At 36.4% G+C, this 23478-nt stretch overlaps 4 protein-coding genes across 9 annotated transcripts; 3 read left to right on the forward strand and 1 right to left on the reverse strand.

Annotated features, from left to right (window-relative positions):
• Positions 1-337: 337 nt before the first annotated feature.
• Positions 338-5693, forward strand: LOC113311055 (glutamyl-tRNA(Gln) amidotransferase subunit B, chloroplastic/mitochondrial-like). 6 transcript variants are annotated; one of them, XR_003341540.1, is made up of 11 exons: positions 338-543; positions 2005-2693; positions 2811-3020; positions 3141-3281; positions 3366-3569; positions 3679-3876; positions 3971-4039; positions 4343-4459; positions 4621-4705; positions 4850-4991; positions 5373-5693. XR_003341540.1 is itself a non-coding variant. In XM_026559901.1 (10 exons), the coding sequence occupies exons 2-9, from the start codon at positions 2049-2051 to the stop codon at positions 4699-4701; spliced, it is 1665 nt and encodes a 554-aa protein (XP_026415686.1). In that variant the 5' UTR covers positions 338-543; positions 2005-2048; the 3' UTR covers positions 4702-4705; positions 5373-5654. The 6 variants fall into 6 exon arrangements, 1 of the variants encoding a protein (XP_026415686.1); XR_003341541.1 differs by having other exon boundaries at positions 4857-4991; XR_003341543.1 differs by having other exon boundaries at positions 4896-4991.
• A 1895-nt stretch (positions 5694-7588) lies between these two features.
• Positions 7589-8446, reverse strand: LOC113312252. Its single transcript, XM_026561010.1, has one exon. The coding sequence runs from the start codon at positions 8444-8446 to the stop codon at positions 7589-7591; it is 858 nt and encodes a 285-aa protein (XP_026416795.1).
• Positions 8447-17184: 8738 nt separating this feature from the next.
• On the forward strand, positions 17185-21193 carry LOC113313525 (serine--glyoxylate aminotransferase-like). Its single transcript, XM_026562313.1, has 6 exons — positions 17185-17342; positions 18534-18745; positions 19308-19592; positions 19759-20125; positions 20269-20479; positions 20857-21193. Exons 2-6 carry the CDS (start codon positions 18541-18543, stop codon positions 20992-20994), a joined length of 1206 nt encoding a protein of 401 aa, XP_026418098.1. The 5' UTR covers positions 17185-17342; positions 18534-18540; the 3' UTR covers positions 20995-21193.
• A 270-nt stretch (positions 21194-21463) lies between these two features.
• LOC113313526 lies at positions 21464-23371 on the forward strand. Its single transcript, XM_026562314.1, has 3 exons — positions 21464-21669; positions 21769-21857; positions 22989-23371. The coding sequence occupies exons 1-3, from the start codon at positions 21625-21627 to the stop codon at positions 23137-23139; spliced, it is 285 nt and encodes a 94-aa protein (XP_026418099.1). The 5' UTR covers positions 21464-21624; the 3' UTR covers positions 23140-23371.
• The last annotated feature ends 107 nt before the right edge of the window (positions 23372-23478 follow it).

The raw sequence follows: 23478 nt of genomic DNA on the forward strand, positions 1-23478 counted from the left end.
AGATGTGAATTACCATCACTAGGATCAGTTTGCTTCTTCCTCATCTGTTTTTATTAGTTTTAATTGAAGGGTCATTTTGGACAAATTGCTATTGAATCAAAAGTATCCCTTAACCAGATTTTTGGTCACCAGATATCCAAGTGACGCCCTTCTAAAGAAGTGTGACGCCCCAATAACAGCCTTCTCGAGAAGGAGGAAGGAACAAATATAAATGTTATAGTATTTCTTTTGTTTTAACTGGTGTAAAATTATCCAAAGACTATCTAGCCTTGGCTTCTCTTTATCTGCTAGCTCTAGCTTGTTTATCGATTCTATTTGCCCCCACTCCCTCATATTTCCACCCTGGATGAAAAGAAAATCCAACTAAATTTTAGCGAACTGCTAGGGCGCACTCTACTTTCCGTTCTCTGTCTTGAATTTTCTGTGTGTGTGTTTCCTTGAGAATCAAAATACTACTAATTAATGCGTAGTTCTATTCAGAAAAGAAGTTTTTTGGCTCAAAGAAGTGCAAATCTTTCTGGTTCTTCAGGTTATCTCTCCCAGGTAAGTTCTATCCGAATTTCAAAAAGAAATTCTTCTACAGTTTCAGATAAGTTGTTCTGTTGTTGTAAAATTGGGTTTCTTTTCAATCCCAAAGAGGTCAATTCCTTAATTCATTTTTTTTCTCCTTTCATGTCTGTTAGGATTTAGGAACCATAGCTTAGGTTATGCTTTTAGATGAATGCATGTTTCTTTGATTTTTTCAAATGAGAAATCGATATATAGGATATCTGGATAAAGTTCAGAGCTAACAAGATAACTTCTTGGGGATTAGCCACGGAAACCATTGATCTCTTCTTGCTGCATTGCTACTTCACTAGGGAGCTTTGGCAATAATTCCTAACAATGCTAACTGGTTTGTTAAGTTGGATTTTGTGCATGCCACAACAAGTTCAGGAGGATATAGAGATTATTTATTTTCCCCGAATTTTCTGTCACTCTAGTTATGAATTAGTGAGATTGAATTCAATTCGTCTACAATTTAAGGTTCTATGCTTTACCAACATAGTTTCTCAGATATTTCGCTTCCTGTCCTTTTAAGTATACAAGATTTATTTCCAAGCAACAATCAGACCTCAAATAGCAAAGAGCCAAAGAGCATTATCAAATCTAAAAAGTTAGCATAGAGATTGAAATTTTACACTTAAGTCTATTCTTAGTATTAAGCTAGATTACGTCCAATAGAGTTTTTTTTCAGCTAAACTATACTTAGTGTAATATTTTCTGGTCAAACATATTAACTCTCTAAAGTCTAAACTGCTTCTTGGTTCAATTCCCTCTATCTTTCTAGCTGTGCACAATTCTTTTCAGTGTAAAGATGTGCTGTCTTCATTATATAGAAAACAAAACCAAAATGAGCTCTGTCATATGAATTTTTGGTTACTTGGGAACAAGTGAAGCTCGGCTAAATAACAGGAAAGTGAAAAACTAGTCTAAATTTTTGAAGATTTTTTAATGCATATGATATCCCAGAATGTTTAAAGTTTTATCTTGTCTCTAAGTTGTAGAAAATTTAACCTGAGCGTAGTCAGTAGCAGCAATTTACACATTTACTCGTGTTGCATGGTTCTAATTACTTAATTATTGTAGCAATTTATCCTTCATTTTAATCTCTGGTTTGAACTTTGAAGTCATTGAGTTTTGCTGGAAAGTGACACCACATGACTGAGATGCTGATTTTAAAAATTATAAAGCAGCTGTATCAGTTATAATCTTGTTGTAAATATTAGTTGGTACAAGTATGTTAGATTTTCATCCTCTTGAAAATCAAGTTGCATCAAGTTTCTCCTTAAATAATGGGTGAATCATCATATAGCAGAACTTAAATATCTCCGAAACTAACTGTAAAAGTAGGGTGCAAATGGCGGCGATCTTTGTTGCTTCTGTGATTTTAATCTTTTAATGAATTTCAGATATATTAGGGATTGAAGCTCCTAATTTTTTGTTTGTTCTCTACAAATGCAGTGTTCAAATTTGCAGATATAGGCTGACTAGAGTGTAAGTTCGTAATGGCTTCTCTATGTTTCAGAGGACTTCGTACTCATTCATCTCTCCTTTGTCCATCTTCTCTCTTCTCCACAAGCAATGGTGTATTCTTTTGCACAGTGCAAACCACAAAAACTGAAAAAACCAACACAAGAACTGATAACGCTAAAAGAACACAGATTAAAGCATCTACGAGTACTAGTAGTAAGCTGGTCAAAGAAAACGAGCAAAGGTTAAATGATTATGAAGCCGTTATAGGTATAGAGACACATGTCCAACTTTCAACTCTAACTAAAGCCTTTTGTAGCTGCCCTTACAACTACGGGTCTCAGCCAAACACTACTGTTTGTCCAATTTGTATGGGTCTACCTGGTGCATTGCCGATATTCAATTCGAAGGTTATTGAGTGTGCAGTAAAACTAGGACTTGCGCTTAACTGCAAACTGGCAATGACTTCAAAGTTCGATAGGAAACAATATTTTTATCCTGATCTTCCTAAAGGTTATCAGATTTCACAATTTGATGTTCCGATTGCAAGTGGTGGTTACGTCGATTTGGATCTTCCTCTTGAGTTTGGTGGTGGGCATAGAAAGTTTGGAATAACCAGGGTTCACATGGAAGAAGATGCTGGGAAGTTGATGCACTCTGAAACTGGGATGTACTCGCAGGTAATCCGCTTTGCTTTGCTTTGTCATGTATATATATATATTTCTTGACTCCTAGTTTATAAAGTAGTTTCATGTAGTTTTTTATGCTTGTTAATATCATTTTGGTTCTTTATTCAGGTGGACTTGAATAGAGCAGGGGTACCGTTGCTTGAGATTGTTTCAGAGCCTGATATGAGAACTGGGATCGAGGCTGCTGAGTATGCGGCTGAGATACAAAGGTTGGTTCGCTATTTGGGAGTGGGTAATGGCAATATGCAGGAAGGTTCGCTGCGGTGTGATGTGAATGTATCGGTCCGGCCTATAGGGCAGGCAGAGTTTGGAACAAAGGTAACTAAACTTTATCTGCTTAACATACATGGTTACTGAAGCAAAATTCTTGATTCGAATATGGATGTAACAACCAATTCCAGTTTCTGAATATCTTCTTTACTCTTTTTGTATTGCTAGGTCGAAATAAAGAACATGAACTCATTTTCAGCCATGCACAGGGCAATCGATTTCGAGATTTCCAGGCAGGTTCTTCTCCACAATCAAGGCCTGGCTGATCAAATTGTGCAGGAAACTCGACTTTGGGAAGAGGGTGCTCAGGTTCTGACCCTCAACTATCATCATTTAACTGAATTGTATAAATGCTTACAACTTTCTCTGAATGACCTTGTATCAACTGTTCAGAAAACGGCAACAATGAGGAAAAAAGAGGGACTTGCAGACTATCGATATTTCCCTGAACCAGACCTTCCAGAAGTGGTTCTCACGGAGGACTATGTCGAAAGTATTCGTGCATCTTTGCCTGAACTTCCAGAAATGAAGCGCCGGAGATTTGAGAATATGGGCCTCAGCATGCAGGATGTTTTGTTCCTTGCTAACGACACGAATGTTAGTCCTAATATCCAACTCTTTTTGGATTTTTTTCGTCATTAGTCTTTGACAAAAACCACTTCCATATAATGACAAGTTTCAAAATTTCACTTAATGAATGTCGCAGGTCTGCAAGTTTTTCGAGTCTGCTGTTGACAAAGGTGCTGATGTGAAAATGGCGGCCAATTGGATTATGGGTGATATTGCTGCTTATTTGAAGAATGAAAAACTCTCTATAACAGAGATTAAACTTACACCACAGGAGCTGGCTGAACTAATATCCTTCATCAAAGGTGGAATTATCAGCGGAAAAATTGGGAAAGATGTGATTCTTCTTCTCTCTCTCTCTCTCTCTATATATATATATATATATATATATATATATGAATTAACTTTAATCATCTAATATGAATCTGCAGATATTATTTGAGATTATAGCAAAAGGTGGAACTGTCAAAGCTGTCATTGAAGAAAAGGATTTGGTTCAGGCAAGTTAACCACCAACTCTATTGTAATAAATTTGCCACAATATTGATGCAGAACTACTATGGTTTTATTAGTTTATGCTGTAGGTTGGTTTCATTTGTTGGTCCCTCATTTTTTTTTATGCAACTCTAGAGGTTTCTTTGGTCTTATCTATTTATATTCTGTGCTTTCCTCTATTATGTTTCTGATCATGTTATGCTAAACTAGTTTCTATAAGTTAAAGAAAGGAAACAAATAATGTGCCTGTCAAGACTGATAAACTTTCACTAATGAGTAAAGTTTGTTTTGCTGCCACTTGATAACAGATAACAGATCCTAGTGAGATTGAAAAAATGATTGTGAAGGTGACTGAAGAAAACCCACAGCAGGTGGAGAAATATCGTAGTGGCAAAACCAAGTTGCAAGGCTTTTTTGCTGGGCAGGTACTTTCTTACATCAGAAACAAGTCTATTTAAATTCTTGAAACTCTCGACGTTTAAACTCCACACTCATATACAGCTTTTGCCTTGTCTTGGAAATGGAGCTTTATCAGAATGCTTTGCCTACTGTTCACTGTTAACATTGGCTACAAATTACTTTTCAGGTAATGAAGGCATCAAAAGGTAAGGCCAATCCAGTGCTGTTGAACAAAATCCTATTAGAGAAATTACACGCAAAAAGCTGATGAGGTGAGTCTAATGTCAAAGACCAATAGCATTACCTTGAAACATCTTGATTCTAATTCATGTGTTTTCTCCTCGACTTCTCTTTTGGGGTGTTAATTCATTCATACCCTTGCCTTAGAAGATATAAATATTTTCTGAATGCGTCAGCTGGCAGGGATAACTGTCTTTGATTTACTTTGTCTTAACGAGGAAGTTACAGAATCAAAAAGGAAGCCGGGAAGTTAAAGAGCAAAGGACCCAGATTCAGTTTCTTAACTGACAGACCCGATGACTAAATGTTAATAGCAGAGTAAGTTCATGAAGATTCTAAACTTCTTCGATCATATCAATTTACCCTTTTCTAAGGTGGGGGAAGAACATTAATTTCTATTAGAGTAGAAACCATAGATTGATGGAAGCATTTTCCATTCAGTCCTAAAATGTAGATGACAAATGTTACTAAGAATCTATAAGGAATCTGTGGTTAAAAAGAACGGTTTCAAAAAGGTAAGGTTCTAGTCAGCCTTTGCAAGATTTCAAAAGAATTCCTGTGAATAGTTTTCTTGATAATCTGCATGAGGGGACAAGGAAAAGCATCTACAATTTATGTTTGTTCATTCAATTCTTCTCCTAGCAATTCTTTGGTGTAGCTATTTATGATTTTTGGGCTCCATGTTGTCTGGGTGAACAGATGTAGGCTGAGCATGCATTCTACAAAGGCAACAAAAGGACTGGATTTGAGAACAGCAAATGCACCTGTGTTGGAGTTCAAAGGAAAGGCCAAAATGGTGGCCATCTTCTAAACACCAAGACCCACAAGAACTTTTGCCTTCTTACAGAAACAGCTTTTTCCTGCTTTTTTTCTTCGGGCTTTTTTATAAAGTACCCCTAGTTTTCACATTACACTGAAAAAGTGCCCCGTTTTTTAGAAATTTGTTAAAGTACCCCTTTTATTCAAAAGGCAAATTCCATCCAGTTAAGTGCTAGGTGGCAGTTATCTTTCTAATTAAAAGTCCTATATACCCCTAAACTACATCTCCTTGGTGGGGAGGGTAAATGATCCGACGATCCTGAAAACGGTGTAACGATCCTGAACCGGTCTCGACGAACCTGAAAATGTTGTCATGATCCTGAACCAGTCTCGACGAACCTAAAAAATGTTGTAGAAGGTCGATTTTCCTTCTGGGAAATGATGTAACGAACCTGAAAACGGTGTGATGATCCTGAAAACGGTGTGACGATCCTGAAAACGGTGTGACGAACCTGAAAAATGATGTAGAAAATCAATGTGGCAATATGAAAAGGGCAAATATGTAAAGTAAATTAGTCTTAACTAACACTAGATGGAAAAAGGAAAAACTAACGTGAGGGTACTTTAACAAATTTCAAAATAACGGGGTATATATTTTTTGGGTTCTTGAGAGAGGTGTACTTTATCAAAATTCTCTTTTTCTTTTCCCTCTAAATCAGTTGTTGGCCTTCACTACCGTAAAAACAAAGTCAACGGTTACTTTTGTCTGAAAGCCACAATTTCATCAAATTTCAGTTGTGGTTCCAGATTCTTTGTTGCACTAAATTGCTGAAACCAGCGGAAGCGATTTGCACAACTACACAATAATACTCTAAATATAGCAGAGAACAAAAATTCACATAAATGAGAACAAGAATTTAACGAGGTTGAATCCTCGAGAGGAAATAAGAAATTTCATGTGTGTTATCGAAAGGGGGGAAACATATAAACATATATAGGCAGGGCATATTACTTGACCTACGAGAATAGTTTTCCTAACTTAATTCTTAAGAAATCAAACTCTACGAACAAGTATCACAAATTTGTGTTAATCCTAAATATCTGACCGCCTAAGCTTGGGTTATCCCAACCCAAACTAACTTTATCGATAATTCTCCTTGAGCGATTACGTAAGAGACGATCAATGATAAAACCATCACCGTCTTTCAACGTTAGATTGCTCCAAAGGCTGCCTAAGTATCCTCCGCAAGGAATTAAATCGACTATAATTCACTTAATCTTGCTAACAGGCCTACAACTAGTTTCTAAAAACCTCTACCTAAAGGGTCTCACCAAACCGGTAGAATGTGGATCAATTTCGAGTAATGACGAAATTTGACCCCTGATACTACTTTTGTTCAGTATCGATCTTCACAAGCAGAATATATTGTTCTTCCAGAATTTTTCTGATAAAGTGAAGTCGAACATCTATATATTTGCTTATAGCACGATGCACTTGATCTTATCAAAGTAAATAGAACTAAGACTATAACAAAGCAAGAAAAGTTGTTCTTGCACAACACCCAAGTCACCTAGCATACCATGCAACAATATAGCCTCTTTAAATGCCTCTGGCACCGCCACATACTCTTCTTCAGTAGTTGATATAGCCACAATAGACTGCAAAACTGATCTCCAATTTACAGGTACTCAAACCAAGGTAAATACATACCCTACGCTTCTTGTCCAAATCACTAGCATAGTCAGAATCCACATAACCAACACAGAACTGATTGTTCCTTTTTTTTCTTCACAAACTCCAAGCCAACATCAAATGTACCGTAAAAGAACCTCAACATCCACTTCACAGCTTGTCAATGTCCCTTAATATGATTATGCATATAACGACTGATCATACTTACTGCATGTGAAATGTCTGGCCCAAACATCAAGCTACCAACAATATATCATTATACCAATAACAGTTCCAATCCTTTCTGTGATGATCCTTACAATTATTTTAAAATTGAAATTTTCTAAACCAATGGGTCTAAATTGTGCTGCTTTCTTAACCCCCTGAGTCTTGGGAAGAAGAAATAGAAAATTAGAATTGAACTCTTTTGGAATGAACCTTTTTTCCCAACAAAATTGAATTGCCTCCACTAACTCATTTCCAATCACATTCCAAGAAAATCTATAAAAAGTCCTGGAAACCCATCTGGACCAGGTGTATTGTTTGCATTCATCCCAAAGACAACTTTTTTGATCTCTTCTTGTGAAGGAACTGCATCCAAAAAAATATTATCATCCTCAGTAAGTATCTTTGGAATTGCTTCAAAAAGATCTTCCTCAAACACTACATTTCTCCTCTCAAACTTCTTTTTGTAATGTGTAACTAATACATCTGAAATTTGATCTTGAGAAGTAACTATATTTCCGGCTTCATCCTCTATTTCAAAAATGTTATTATAAGATTTTCTAATTTTCATAGTTGTGTGGAAGAAAGCTGTATTAGCACCACCTTCTTTAACACATTTGACCCTGGCTTTTCCTCTCATTAACTCATTGTACTGCTGGGATGCTAAATCATGTTTCCCCCTTGCAATGATCAAGTTATTTAACAACACTATATTTTCAGGATCTGCATCTGATTCTAAAGAAGCAGCAATTACATTATCTTCAGTAGTTTTAACTTTTGCTTTTATATCCCCAAACACCTCCCAATTCCAGATCATAAGCCAATTTTTGAGTCTTTTCAATTTACTAGTAAAACAGAAAGCAGGATTCCCAAAAATCTCTTCATTCCATGAATCTTGTATTACTTTGATAAAAGTTGGATGAGTTGTCCACACAGCTTGATACCTAAAAGGTATATTTGAAGGTCTTGTAAAAGTAGTTACACCTCCCATTAATGCTCCATAATCTGAAGTCCCCCTTACACCTACTTTGTAGCTCCATCCATCATATTTCTCCAGCCATTTAACATTGTAGAAAGCCTTATCTAAATCACAAAGAATCCTCTTTCTTCCCACCATGTTATTGCACCATGAATATTTGATTACAGACCTGGAAGCTTGTATTAAGTTACATGATTCAATACCAGTCTCTAAATTCTTGCATTGCTAGTCTAAGTGGACTCCTGCCACCCTTCTTTTCCTCACAAGTCAGAACCACATTAAAATCTCCTAATAATAACCATGGTAACTTCAACTCATTTATGACTAATAATTCTTCCCATAATTCTCTTATGTCAATAGTTAAGCATGTTGCATGAACACCAGTTACAACTACATCTCCTACTTTAATTGATAAAGCTTGTCTTGTAGAAGAAATTACAGAAGGAGTAGATAATGAAGAATTCTAGAACACCCAGATATTGCCCTTTAATGATCCATAAGAATTATGAATAACCATTTTACTCATTCCAGGTAACCTTAAGTGTTTCAAAATACTATTAGTAACTCTCACTTTTTTGGCTCTGCAACCCAAAGTAAGGAAGGATTGAATTGATTTACTAAATTTCCACATGTATTTGAATTAAGATACCATGTTTCTTCAGAGTTTGAGCCCATATCTAAGGATCTTCTGATGAACGATTCTGTAATCTAGAAAATTGCCTTATTTATTTGATTTACCTCGATAACTCTAGTCTAAGTGCATCCAACATAATTCAAATTTATATGTTTTTCCTTTGGGTTTTCCTTCCTACCTAGTTTGAGGCTTACCCATTTTGTCGGAGGCATACCAGATTTTGCTCCCATCTAGATGAAGGGCCAAGGAGTGTTTATACAGGATGAAACTACTAAATTAATTACCATCTACCAAAACTTACTCGAAACTCTAATACTTCCAGTCTATTTTCATTTCTCTCAAAACAAATTAAAAATTGGAAATTCTTCTTCTGTTGCAAACCAATTTTCTTTTCAAACCAAACTTTATAGAATGTTTCTTGAGATTTTTTGGTGTCAAGAACAATCGACCAATGTAGACATGAACGATGGTTGATTGTTCTTGAAGTCCTTCGTGGATTTAGAAAAATTTTAAAATTTTCTGTATTCAAGAATAATTTGCCAATGTAGAAATAAACAACGATCAATTTTTCTTGAAGTGCTTCGTGGTTGAAAAACATCAACACAGAATCGGCCAATGTGAAGATTCATGTCGAATGATTGTAGTTTTGAGAAAATATTTACTTTTATATTGATTTTTTATGGTACTATCGGCGGATATGAATATAAATTAACTCCACGGATATAAATATAAACATTCTCCGATTATTGACGTACTTATGACATACTCGATCAGAGAGTGAGTATGATTTCAAACTCATTCAAATAAAGCATAGTTTGATGTATACCCGAACTTTTACATATGGACCTGTGGGGTCCTTCTTATGTTATGTCTAATAGTGGTTATTTATACCATGTCAACATAGTTGATGGTTTCTCTAAATTCTGTTGGCTTTTTTCTCTTCATGCTAAATATGATTTCAAAACAGTTTTCTACAACTTCAGAACTCAAATTGAAAATCAGTTATGTTTCCAAATTATCACTATTAGAACTGATGGTGGTGGTGAATTTATTAACACAAAATTAACTACTTTTATCTCATGGCATCAAACAGGAATATATTTGTCCATATACCTCTAAACAAAATGGTCTTGCAGAAGCAAAGCATATGTACATTTGGGATATTGTCAGACTTTCCTAATCAAAGCTAGTATTCCTAACACTTTTCGGGTTAACTCATTTATGGATGATAACTATACAATCGATAGATTACCTGTAAGGAGTCTCAATTTTATCTCACCATTTGAAAACTTATTCAACAAATCTCCAGACTATACTTTCTCAGAATCTTTGGTTTCTCATATTATCCTTACCTTAGACCTTAATGTGACAGATCAGATATTTACACCTAGCACGTCAGGGCGCAGGTCATAAATCCTCAATGCGCCACTCTGATGCTACTAACCTGGTCTTAAAACATTTGTACGTTCCAGGAAAATGCACGTTCATTTTCCCTTGTAAGCATGCTTTGCAAGAATGTTGCTTTGAACTTAGCTTCCATACCGTTCCAATTTACCCTTGTTCTGCGAAGGGTACTAAGACATAGAGGCTATTGCCAATGCATATTTTCATGCACCACTGGCTTCCGAGGCTTTCCTAGGCATAATACATGCCTTGGACTTACGCATATGCCGTTCTAATCCTATTTCCAGTTTCTTTACTTAGCTTAGGCATTGTTGAAAGCATGCACTGATCTTTCTCATGCTAAGGGTGCATCAATCAGACTCAAGTCGTACTTTTCTTAGGCTATGCAATTATTGTTAACTTGCATACCGATATTGCTTACTTTCCTGGACATGCTCAATAAGCTTTATTGGTGCATGCCTACATCGAATGCCTTGATAGGAAGTATGAGCATCCAAGGAATTTAACATAACTTGCCTCATCAAGTATGGCCACAATCATCTCTTGCATCGCACTGCCGAGCCAGATGATATGAGCGGACAATATGCCGCAATCATCTCACAAATAGACGATATGAGCGAAAATGTGCTAGACCGGCAATGATGCAACTCATTGTGCCTGCCTACTTACCCTTCCCTATTTCAAAGGGATCAAGCATTGATCATAGTTCATCCTCAAAAGTACTAGCAACTAAACGAACTCGTGTTGCAAGACCTTAGCCAAGCAATAAGCCTAGTCCGTATAGGTTATTTTGTCGAAATGCATTAAGGTGATACATATAACTTCCGTTAAAGTGCAGCAAGGTTATGCATACGCCCCATTGGAAAAGATACGCAATTATAAATGAGGCCTAAGCATCATTTATGTTCTTCCGTCTAAGTTATGAAGCTTACTTTGTGTATCATCAGAATATGCATCTTCAACCAACTACCTCTCCCTATATATGTCCTATTGATATTTATACAACTTAAACTTGTGGCCAGTTTGACACTCACCAAGTACAATTTTCACCTGCTTGCTTCACTATTCACGGTCGTTTCCAAAAGCCAAGTGTCGTGAAGCGCCATGTTGGTTGTATTTCCAACTTTGGCACATATGCCGACTCCAATTCCCAGCATGATGGTTGTACATTGTCTAGGCTTATTTCTATATATCTTTGGATAGCCGACTATGATGGATATGTTTCCGTTCTGTCCCTTAGGCCAATTTCAATATTTACAGCCATGATGGATGTACATTATCTCGGCCAGACTGCTCTGGCCTGATGCACCATGATACTGTGATATTGGCCATTGGATAATGACCCGCGTTATGTGATTTGGTAGCACTACTTTTCTCAAGGCCATCCTCCCAACTGGCTTGGTGCGCCATTTGGTGCGATATTGGCCCTTGGCAAATATTCCCAACAAAATGCGCCATACTTAGCGCAATATTGGCCTTTGGCCAATATGTCTTCGAAATGTGCCATACTTGTCGATATATTGGCTCTGGCCCAATGTTTATCTTAACATGCAACAGATGCTTGAGATAAAGCTTCATCTCAAGCCACGACGCATCTTTGAGCATGCGCTATGCTAAAAATACGGGTTGTTATATTACACTTCATATAAACTTACTCCTAAAAGTTCTTAGTGTGTGTTTCTTGGTTATGGTGCACATCAAAACATATATATATATATATATATATATATATATATATATATATATATATATGTTTGAAACCTCACATTGATAGATTTCATGTCCCAAGGCATGTTACTTTCAATGAAGACGTTTTTCCTTATGCAACTCTAATGTCCACTGTTTATTTTAGTTCATCTCCTTGCTATAAATTTAAAAGGAGAGGATACCAAGTACACCACCAAATGTTTTGCTCGGGAACCTATATGGACATAACCTAATTCAATCACAAGCAGGTCAAGCAAAGATTCTTGAATCATATTGTATATAAAGTGAAAAAGCGGGGGTCTAACAACCACACCTAATATTTCGATTAGCAATCTGTATGGACTAACTCCAATATACTTTTAAGAGAATCAATTAGAAAGTCAAACTCAATCTTAATAAAAGTATATCAAAGAGTTATATCTATCTTTCTCGATTCAATAGTTACTCAAGCAAATAGAAATCTGCGAGTCTAATTGAATAAAAGAGAAATCACTTGAACGGTACCAAAGACCAATCTTCAAGTATCAATCAATTTCAATCAACAACCAAAGGTTGGATTTCCCAATTGGTTTATTTAACGCACAACCTGTGATATTTCAATTATATAACAAAATATAATGCAGAAAAGAAATAACACAAACACCAGAAGTTTTGTTAACGAGGAAACTGCAAATGCAGAAAAACCCCAGGACCTAGTCCAGATTGAACACACACTGTATTAAGCCGCTACATACACTAGCCTACTACAAACTAACTTCGGTATGGACTATAGTTGAACCCCAACCAATCTCACACTGATCCAAAGTACAGTTGCGCTCCTTACGTCGCTGATCCCAGCAGGATACTACGCACTTGATTCCCTTAGCTGATCTCACCCACAACTAAGAGTTGCTACAACCCAAAGTCGAAGACTTTAATAAAAAATTTGTATCACACAGAAAAGTCTACGGTAATAGATAAATCCGTCTCCCACAGAAATACCTACCAGTTTTTGTTCCGTCTTTTGATAAATCAAGGTGAAAAGGAACCAATTGATAACCCAGACTTATATTCCCGAAGAACAACCTAGTATTATAAATCACCTCACAATAATCTTAATCGACTAGCAAAAAAAGATATTGCGGAATCACAAACGATGAGACGAAGATGTTTGTGACTTCTTTTATATCTTGCCTATCGGAGAAATCAATCTCAAGCCAACCCTTACGATTGTACTTAGTACGATAGAAACAACAAGATCAGATCACACAACTACGAGAAAGTAGTATCGGTCTGGCTTCACAATCCCGATGAAGTCTTCAAGTCGTTAACCTACATAGTCTCGATAGAAACCTAAGGTTAAAGGAGAATCGACTCTAGCCAATACAACTAGTATCATACATGAGGTGTGGGGATTAGGTTTCCCAGTTGATAGAGTTCTCCTTTATATAGTCTTTCAAATCAGGATTTGCAATCTAAGTTACCTAGGTGACAAAGCATTCAATATTCACCGTTAGATGAAAACCTGATTAACTAATATATTTTAACCGTTAGATCGAAACTTAGCTTGTTACACACAAATGAAATGCACGTTTATCTAGGTTTGTGTAGCCGTACCCAAACATGTACATCTAGTTGGTTCAACAGTAGTTGACCAAATGGTTAGCCATATGAGCACTTTCATATCAACCATATTCTTCTTTACCACAACTAGATCAAATGAATCAAATGAACCAGTTAGAGAGTGTTCAATTTCTTAGTTTTTATAATAGACACAATTGAAACAAAAACGACTTGATTCACTCGAATCCATTCATGAACTTTATAGCCACGGATTGCAAACTTGCATTCCTTAGTTTATATAAGTTTAAGTTCACGAATAATCATTTTTAGAAAATAACCAACTTAAGTACGCGGACTGGTACGTGGACTTAAGTACCCGGAATAAGTCTGTTTTCAATTCACAAACTCCAGCAGAAATTCTCAGGATGAGAACCTCCGACTGTACGCGGACTGGGTATGCGGACTCTAGTTCCGGTTTTCCTGAGCAGCAAAGTACGCATACTTTGGTTCAAGGAATAAGGACTTATACATGTATGAGTTACCACACAATGCTTATATCCAACCATGGTTATATAATCTAAACTCTCATTTCAATCATTGAAATATTCTTAGAGGACGTTATATAGTTGTTGTTCACAAACCATTTTTCGTCAAAGTCATTTTCAAGTGATTGAAACTTAACATGACTTTCGTCACTAGTAAAGATGAACTTGGCCAAAGCGAAATCTTACCAACACATATTTCGAGAAATAGATAAGCGAGATTAATTCGGCTCGAAATAACAAATGTGTATAATCAAAGTATATATAGCAAAACGACTTTTGTCTCAAGATAGGAGATAGAGTAGATAGACTTTTGAGTGATAGATAAGTTCAAGTCTCCACATACCTTTTAGTCGATGAAGTTCCACCAGTTCCATGAGTATTTCTTCATTTTTGTATGATGATCGCCATGGAGTCTTGAGCACAACTACATTTTCTATCCAAGTCCGATACTTAGCTAATAGTATAGTAGAAATCAAGACTTATAGTTTTGATCACTAACATTGACAAACATGCTTGAGATAGCAACGCATGCGAGTTCGACCAAGCAGTGCTCTAACATAGTGTTTTTCTCTTTCTCTTCCACAATCAATATGTACAGACTAAAGGTCCATGTACCTGATTATGTAGAAGAGTTCTTGGACGATCTCAAAAATCAATATATATAATTAATCTAGTTATACCTGAATTACCAAGATCTGAATTCTACCAAGTATGAAACTTGTAATCTATATATCTTTTAAGATATAAATTCAACAAACACAACTCTTGTTTTTGACCTCATACAATAAGGATTGAAACTACCTAGATTGATTACGTACTACTTGTGGTATTCTTATTGAAGATAAATAATATATAATGCGAAAAAGAAAAAAAACCAAGAAACCAGAAATTTTGTTAACGAGAAAATCGTACATGCGGAAAAACCCCGGGACCTCATCCAGCTTTGAACGCCACGTTGTATTAAATCGCTACAGACACTTTCCTACTAGCATACTTTAGAATGGAATGTGGTTGAGAATGAGTTAACCCTCTAAGCAATTCATTTGCGGCCATGCTCCTTACATCTCTTGGATCTTGCAAGACCATATGCACTTGATTCCCTTAGATGACGTCCTTTACACCCTAAGTGTTTCTTCAACCTTAGTGAAGACTTTTGATACATATCGTCCTCTAACTTTTTATTTCCTTTCAGATATGCAATCAAGGTTTAGAAAACTGTTTGTAGTAGATAAATCTAGCAAACCACATGGATCCAGAAAACTTACGCTCTTATCGAAGAGAAACCTATATCACTAACTATATCTCAATAAAAATTTAAAACAAATCATAGAATATATTAGATATCTCTCTTGAGGAATCAAAAAGTATGAGATTGAGAGAACTTTTGTGATTTCTATCAATCTTGTTCCTGATCTAAAATTCATGAACTTCAATAACCAGTAGAACAACATCCGGATACAAGAACTATCTGGTAAAAAGATAGTATGTCTGGGCTTCACGAATCCCTAAGTAAAGTCGTTAAATTCGTAACCTAAAAAGAACCATAGGCTATAAATGATGACTCTATCTACTCAACTAGGACAAAAGAGTGCCAGGGATTAAGAAATCCAACTGCAATAGTCCGCCTTGATACTATAAATCATGATAGATTGTTCTTCAAGGGCTCAAGTAAACTTTAAAAAGATTTAGTGATGCAGATTGGGTAGGGTCAAGCACTGGAGCAGAGTATTATGCACTTGCTCAAACAACTGCTGAAGTGGTTTGGCTCAGTCAACTTCTTTAAATTTTGTACATTTTTCTACCAGCTCCTTCTTCTATACACTATGACAACATTATCAGTTTGACTCTTGCTTCCAACCTTGTCTTTCATAGAAAAAATGTAGCATATGGCTTTGATTCACTTTATCAGAAAACTTGTTCAGGTCAAGACACTCAATGTTTCTTACATCTCCAACATTACTCAGTTGGCTGATACTTTTGCTAAAGAACTTCATGCTCCAAGGTTCGCATGCTCAAAGACAAACTGAAAGTTTACTGTCTTTTAGACCTTCAACATGTTCAACTTAAGGGTGGATAATGACTTACATTCCCGTTTCACCTATTCATTTTTTAATATAACTGAACTGTCAGTCTGCGTCAGTATAGACACGTGTCTGTATTTTGGTGGTCAGTCTTTATGTGGTTGTGAGCATCTGTCTGGAGTGTATATACGCTCCTTATCAGTTGTCATGTATTTTTGTTAGAGATCAATTTCATCTTAACGAGAAGAACATTTTTGTTATCAGTTCCTACCCATGCCTGGAAGGACCTTCCCCCCTCGTATAAGTTGCTAAGATTGCTTGGAGAGCCAAAACACCAACTAGGGAGAAGAATCCCATGCCTTTTCATGCTGATAAGCTGGTGCACAATTTTATTGCCTGATCATATTCATTCTGTGATACTTGCTCATTCCAAGAAAAAAAATGGGTTTTAAATCTTATGGACTTGCTGAAGAACTGAAAATTGTGCTCATACATTGTCCGCAGTTTTCAAACCTCACACCTATAGACCCACCAGAATTAACGCGCAGTCGGGTGCTCCAAAACACTAGGTGAGTCCATTATACTAGGATAGTAAAGTCGATAGACTGACGGTGATATCAAGTCGGAAAAAGAACACGGTGTCGCCCCATGCTCCAAAAACACACTAGTCATGTATAAACAAAGCAAGTGTGTGGTTATTGGCTCGCAACTACAAGGAGAGGCTGTGGTTGCAAACCCGTTATCCCTTTATCTCTCTCGCTTTCTCTCTTTGTCCTTGTCCTTTGCTCATCCTCATCTCCATCTCAAACGTATTTTTAAATAGAAATTATATGAATGCACTACGTTATAGTACGTATTTTAATATTTTCCACAATAATCCAAATGATTTTATGCCGCATGATCTAGAGTTCAGTACATCGTAATCTTCCACGTGGAAGCTCTGTGATCCATCAGCAGCATCTTGATCCTCTCATCTTCCACTTATTTTGGGTCTGTCTATATATAAACATATGTTTTTTTTCTTCTAATGCAGCTTATTACACACATATTTCCTTCCTCCCATTGTTTATCCCTTAAAGTTGGACTGGGAGAGAGAGAGAGAGAGAGAGAGAGAGAGAGAGTGTGTGAGAGTGTGAAGTAGTTCTCCAGAAACCATTCTTGCAACGAAAAGCTTCAAAGAGGTAAAATCAATATCTTTGTTTCATTTCCATGGCTTGTTTGATATCATTTATCTTTTCTGTGGGTTACTAACATAAAAATATGAAGAAAATTAATCGAGAAAACTTAATACTCGGCTAATTTTGCATGCAGTCTTGTAGCTTTGAAGCGCACTTAGTTTTGGAAATTTTAAAATACTTTTGTTCTACTAATGATTCACTAAATTCATTTGATTATCATCGTGTTTGTCTGATTGTTTTAAAGGATTTTGGACTCATTAAGTAAACTCTCTGAGATACTGAGTGTAGTTAGTGGCTGAAAAAACACCCTGAAAAGATTAAAGGCTCACTGTTTCAAAACTAATCTCGTCTTTAAATTCATTTTTGGGTAAGTATCTGGTGTTTATTGTTACTGCTGGAGTCTGAACTCTCTGAATCATATGTGCACTTGCGTATATGCATCTATGATACATCCTTATCTGTTTGATAGGAACAGTGGTACTCTGAGTCACATGTGACATAATAAGTAGACAGGGTTATCAAAGTTTTTTTTTGATGGAAATGAAAGTTAAATATGGAGTGTGTACTGCTGAAGTAGAGAGAGTCACCCAAGCAACTCATCTCTTGGCATTCGGTGGGGACCACAGTCAGGTTCCTTAGAGATAAGATAGTTGTGTAGTTTTGGTTGAGGCCAATGAAAGTAGCAAGCTCTAGGCAGTGTTTCCAAAACTAGCACCAGATGTTGACCCGGAGAAGAACCCACTAAACAATTTATTTTCTAATATCGATTTGGTGATCAGGAAACATCTTTACCAGTCACTCACTGCCTACTTAATCTCATCTTATTAGGTAGAATGGAAGATTCCATACGGCAAGTGTGCTAGAAAAGGACAAAAATAGTATTTCTTTTTTGTTAGTCTCGCAATGCTAATAGTATATGGTCATGGGTTTATATGGATTTTAACTATTAGATGTTACTCGATTTAGTACTCAATGAGTCACCCCATTGTGGTGACTATTTGTTGTCTCACGATTAGTGAGAGGAGTGAATATCATTCAGAGTTTCTGAGTACCACACCCAACCAAAATGTCTTATAGATATCCCTCTGACAATCCCATTTATCTTCTGTTTGAGTAATCATTGTGCGTAGCTAAATGACAAGTATCTCACAATGAATGATGTTTTATTGGTTTGGTGCTGTCTATTTTGTGCAGGTACACTATGGATTACGTTAATGCACCTGGGAGGAACCATCTCTTTGTTCCTGGACCTGTCAATATTCCAGAATCAGTCCTTCGTGCCATGAGCAGAAACAATGAAGATTATCGTTCCCCTGCAATTCCTGCTATGACTAAAACTCTTCTTGAAGATGTTAAGAAGATTTTCAAGTCAACTTCTGGAACCCCATTTTTGATCCCCACAACAGGTATCCTTTCGATTACCAGTCAACGGATTCTTCTAGTATTTGTGTGCTTTATCTATGAAAATAGTGTTTAGATAGTATATGTTTTATATGAAATTTGATACCACACTAAGTAATTTTGGTATAATGAACATTCGTCGGTATTAAAAACAGAACAAAAGTTGATTTTGCATAGTTACAGAGATGAAATGCCTGCCAATCTTCAAAATAATCCCTGTTTCTTGTTAACAGTTGTATGGTATTTCCACATTGCTGCAAACAAAATTCTGTCATGTACTCACTCATTCATAATAAAATTTGCAGATTATACAATCTAGTACTAAGATTATGTGCTCAGTTTAGCTCTCTATATGAACCAAACTATGCAGAGTATTCGAGTTAATATTACTAGGATTATGTACTTGTTTTAAGTTACTCTCATTATATCTTTCATTCTTCAAGTTTTTTTTAACTCTTCTGTGACATTTCTTATCATATTGTCAATAAATCAATTCTTAAGATACACAAGTTCCGTCATATTATTAATAAATCAATTTTAAGATACACAAGTCCCGTTCCACTTCAGGTACGGGTGCATGGGAAAGTGCACTTACAAATACTTTGTCTCCTGGTGATCGGACAATTTCTTTCCTCATCGGGCAATTTAGTCTTCTCTGGATTGATCAGCAGCAGCGCCTCGGGTTCAACGTTGATGTTGTAGAGAGTGAGTGGGGCTGTGGTGCTGATCTTGAAGTCCTAGCAGCCAAGTTAGCTGAAGACACTGCTCATACCATCAAAGCTGTTTGCATGGTTCATAACGAAACTGCAACTGGAGTTACTAATAATTTGGCTGCTGTACGGAAATTACTTGGTAAGACTTAAAACTTCTATCGTCCAGTTTTTTAAATTTACTTCCAGTCAGTATAATACCAAAATTTTAAGAGTCCGATAAAACAAAAAGGAGTTTAAGAGCACTACTTTTCTTAGGATTATACCCGATTTTCTCATGTTGAATATGTGGTATACTGGTATCTCAGATCACTACAACCATCCTGCATTGTTTCTCGTGGATGGAGTGTCTTCGATATGTGCTCTTGATTTCCGTATGGATGAATGGGGAATCGATGTAGCTTTAACTGGTTCACAAAAAGCTCTTTCTCTACCTACTGGGATGGGTATTGTGTGTGCAAGCCCTAAAGCACTGGAAGCATCCAAGACTGCCAAATCAGTGAGAGTGTTCTTTGACTGGAAAGACTACTTGAAGTTCTACAAAATGGGAACTTATTGGCCATACACTCCTTCAATCCAGCTTTTATACGGCCTCAGAGCTGCTCTTGATCTCCTATTTGAGGAAGGACTTGACAATGTCATTGCTAGGCACAGCCGCTTGGCCAAAGCAACTAGGTAGACAACTTGCTTCTCTGTTTTTCCATTCATCTTGTCTTCTAAGCTTAGCCTCATCCATATTGTTTCCTCGGAATGTGTTTGCTGGTACATTTTTAGTCTTCATAACCATTTAAACGAGTCAATATAAATTTGAAATGCAGACTTGCTGTTGAAGCCTGGGGTTTGAAAAACTGCACACAGAAAGAGGAGTGGTTGAGCGACACTGTGACTGCAGTTGTTGTTCCACCTTACATTGACAGTGCTGAAATAGTTAGAAGGGGATGGCAGAGATACAATCTAAGCTTAGGTCTGGGTTTGAATAAAGTGGCTGGAAAAGTTTTCAGGATAGGTCATCTTGGGAACCTGAATGAGGTATGAATTGTTTTTCTTGCTTTTCATTACCAACACTTGAAATATTCTTCTAGAGCATGATATTGAACATTCTAGCATATATTGCTCGAACATATTTACTTACATGATTGAATTACTTAATTTTTTCTCAGAGAGATAATAACCATCATCACGGGGGTTAAGGAAAGCATGTTTTGCGCACCTCTCTATTGATAACCGAATATGATTCCTCCCTTACGTTTACTCTTGACAAATGTTGCATACTTCCTTTTTATTGATAAATCTAATCAGAGTTTCCTCGACAACCCGAGTTAAGCTCGTTTCTGTGTAGCGGATATCTAGTAATGCAATTCTTTAACATTTTCTCATTAAGTTTTTGGGTGCTTGATTATTTGCAGCTCCAACTGCTGGGTTGTTTAGCTGGAGTGGAGATGATTCTGAAAGATGTCGGGTACCCAGTTAAGCTAGGAAGTGGAGTGGCTGCGGCTTGTGCGTTTTTCCAGAACACCATTCCTATGATTGAATCTAGGATTTAATGAATCATTCATTATCCATGTGTAACTACTGTTCTCCCTCTTCTGATTTGCTTGGAGTACTTGTATAAAAGAAGACATGATAATCTCCTGTATTTGCACTCTTTTGAGGCTTACTTAGTAGTACAAGAACTCATTACTCTTTCATCCATTAATCCTGTATTTAAAATCTCTTTAAATTTGATCTCACCACTCTTGCATATATCCAACTATGTCTGGTGTCCCCAGTACTTGCATTCATCAGATGTACTGCAGTTATCCAATTACTGTATATCTTAATCTCCAGAAAATGAAGCTCATCAAAACCTGTGCAGCGCACCGGCATGCTGGGACCGTGGGTTTCGCAAATAAACAGGCCAAGTGCTCAGCCCGCGGTCAATTCTCCATTGACTTTGACCAGTAAAAACGTTTAGTGAAGTTTAAAATAAAACTTACTAACTTTCTTACCAACCCTAAATATGTACTATCCGTCTATCCCATCTTTCTCCAGTCAAACGGAGCAGCAGCCAAAGACGCCCGAAAGATCTTTCTAGGTGGCTTTGAAAGTCATAAATATTCAAGAGTCGCTTAAGAAGAAGACATAGAGAGAGATTTTCATCAAAAAAAATTTTTAGCAGCTCTGAAATATTAAGAATGGCGGCTTCTTCAAACTTCATGAAGAGATGGGTGAGACCTGAGGTAAAATATGTTTAAACCCTAAAAAAATCTTTTAATCTATAAAGATGAATCGTAATTTTTTTAGGGGTGATTTTTATTATTGTGTGATTTTATTTTTAGGTGTACCCACTTTTGGTACCAATGGTTACTGTTGTTGGACTTGTATCGATGCAGCTATTCAGAAACATCACCACTAATCCCGAAGTTAGGTATGTGTTAATGAATATTTTTGTTTATCCGTTTTCGTTGATTGTTTGATTTCTGTTTGAATGAGATTTGAAATCCTTTGTTATTTTGTTTTTGCCACCAGTATATATGAAACGACATGTTGATGCAATCTAGGGTATTTTGTTTATTGTTTTTTTACTGATGTTTATTTGGTGACCGTGGATCTATTTTAGATTTGGAATTGAGTCAGACTGTTGTTTCTGAATCCATTTGTGTTGATTCGTCATATTCATTTGTGCTAAGAATTGTTTATTGTTTATTTGCTGATGCTTATTCGGTGATTGTGGATCTATTTTAGATTCTGAATTGAGTCAGACTGTTCCTCGTTAGGGTTGATATATGTTATCTATTTTAGATTCTGAATTGAGTCAGACTGTTCCTCGTTACGGATGAGATTAACATATCACATGTGCTCAAAATTTGGTTCTTTTGTGTCTTAGCTTTGGCAGAAAATACTGAAATCATGCATCTAGAAAAGTAAGGTGTTATTAGTTCTTGTGAAAATTTTATCTTAACCCCAAGGTTTTGCGTATTAGCTGAATTTTGCATTCCCCTAGCAGCTCCTCTATGCCTCGGTGGTTTTTGTTGGTTTTACCAATACGAATCTAATATGTAATTTTGCATTTTTCCGAAAACTTTACTGGTTTCTAAATTGAGGGTCACTTAGAGGACTTCCGCAGATGATAGAGGAAGAGTAGAGATAAAAATATGGAGAGAAAAAAATAGCACTGTTTTAAATCCAGGATACTTGTTTATTTGGTGACTGGAGATATGTAATTGATTCCGGAGTTAGATGTGAAACTGTTGATTTTCTAGTTTCTGCTAGATTTAATATGGATTTGTGTGCTTGGTTACTGCGAATTTACATTTGAGCCTTGTGTTTGAGCCTCTGAGATGACCAACTCTGGAGTCATCCAGTCACAGTGCATCTGACGTCCCACATCTGTCTTATATCAGTAGCCAATCAATGAGTTTAAAGAACATGCAGTTGTATGTGAGTTGGATTTCAACAGTTGAACCATAAGAAAAAACAACATTCGAAAGTTTTGTTTCTATGTTATGTGCATTCCATCGAATTTGATTTTTGATTCTTGTTTTGTTTTTATATACAGAGTTACCAAAGAGAATAGAGCTGCAGGAATTCTTGAAAATTTTGAAGAGGGAGAGAAATATGCAGAACATGGATTCAGAAAGTTCATCCGAGGTCGTCGTCCTGAGATCATGCCTGCCCTCAACAACTTCTTTACTGATCCTAAATTTTAAGATGATGTTTTAGTACCATTCTTTTCAGTTTCCTGGTGTTCTTGAAATTTCATTTTAGATACTTCAAAAATTGTCGCGAATTGTAGTAGGAATAAAGTACTTGTTCTCGTCAGAGCGAGCAACATTATTTGGATAAACATTATTTAGGTGAACATCATTGCAGAATTGTTGCTGTTACACAAATTCATTGAATAAAAGTAGTCTTATAGGACCTGTAAGATTTTTCGTGTTGTTTTTTATTCGTCATTACCTGAGAGCCCATTTTGTACAGTTTTGAGAAGTTGCAAGGCACACACTCGGCAGGACTAGCTGCATAATGTTTCAAGAATAAAATGATCT

This window comes from Papaver somniferum, chromosome 9 (assembly GCF_003573695.1).
Source record: "Papaver somniferum cultivar HN1 chromosome 9, ASM357369v1, whole genome shotgun sequence".
In the NCBI taxonomy this organism is placed as follows: Eukaryota; Viridiplantae; Streptophyta; class Magnoliopsida; order Ranunculales; family Papaveraceae; genus Papaver; species Papaver somniferum.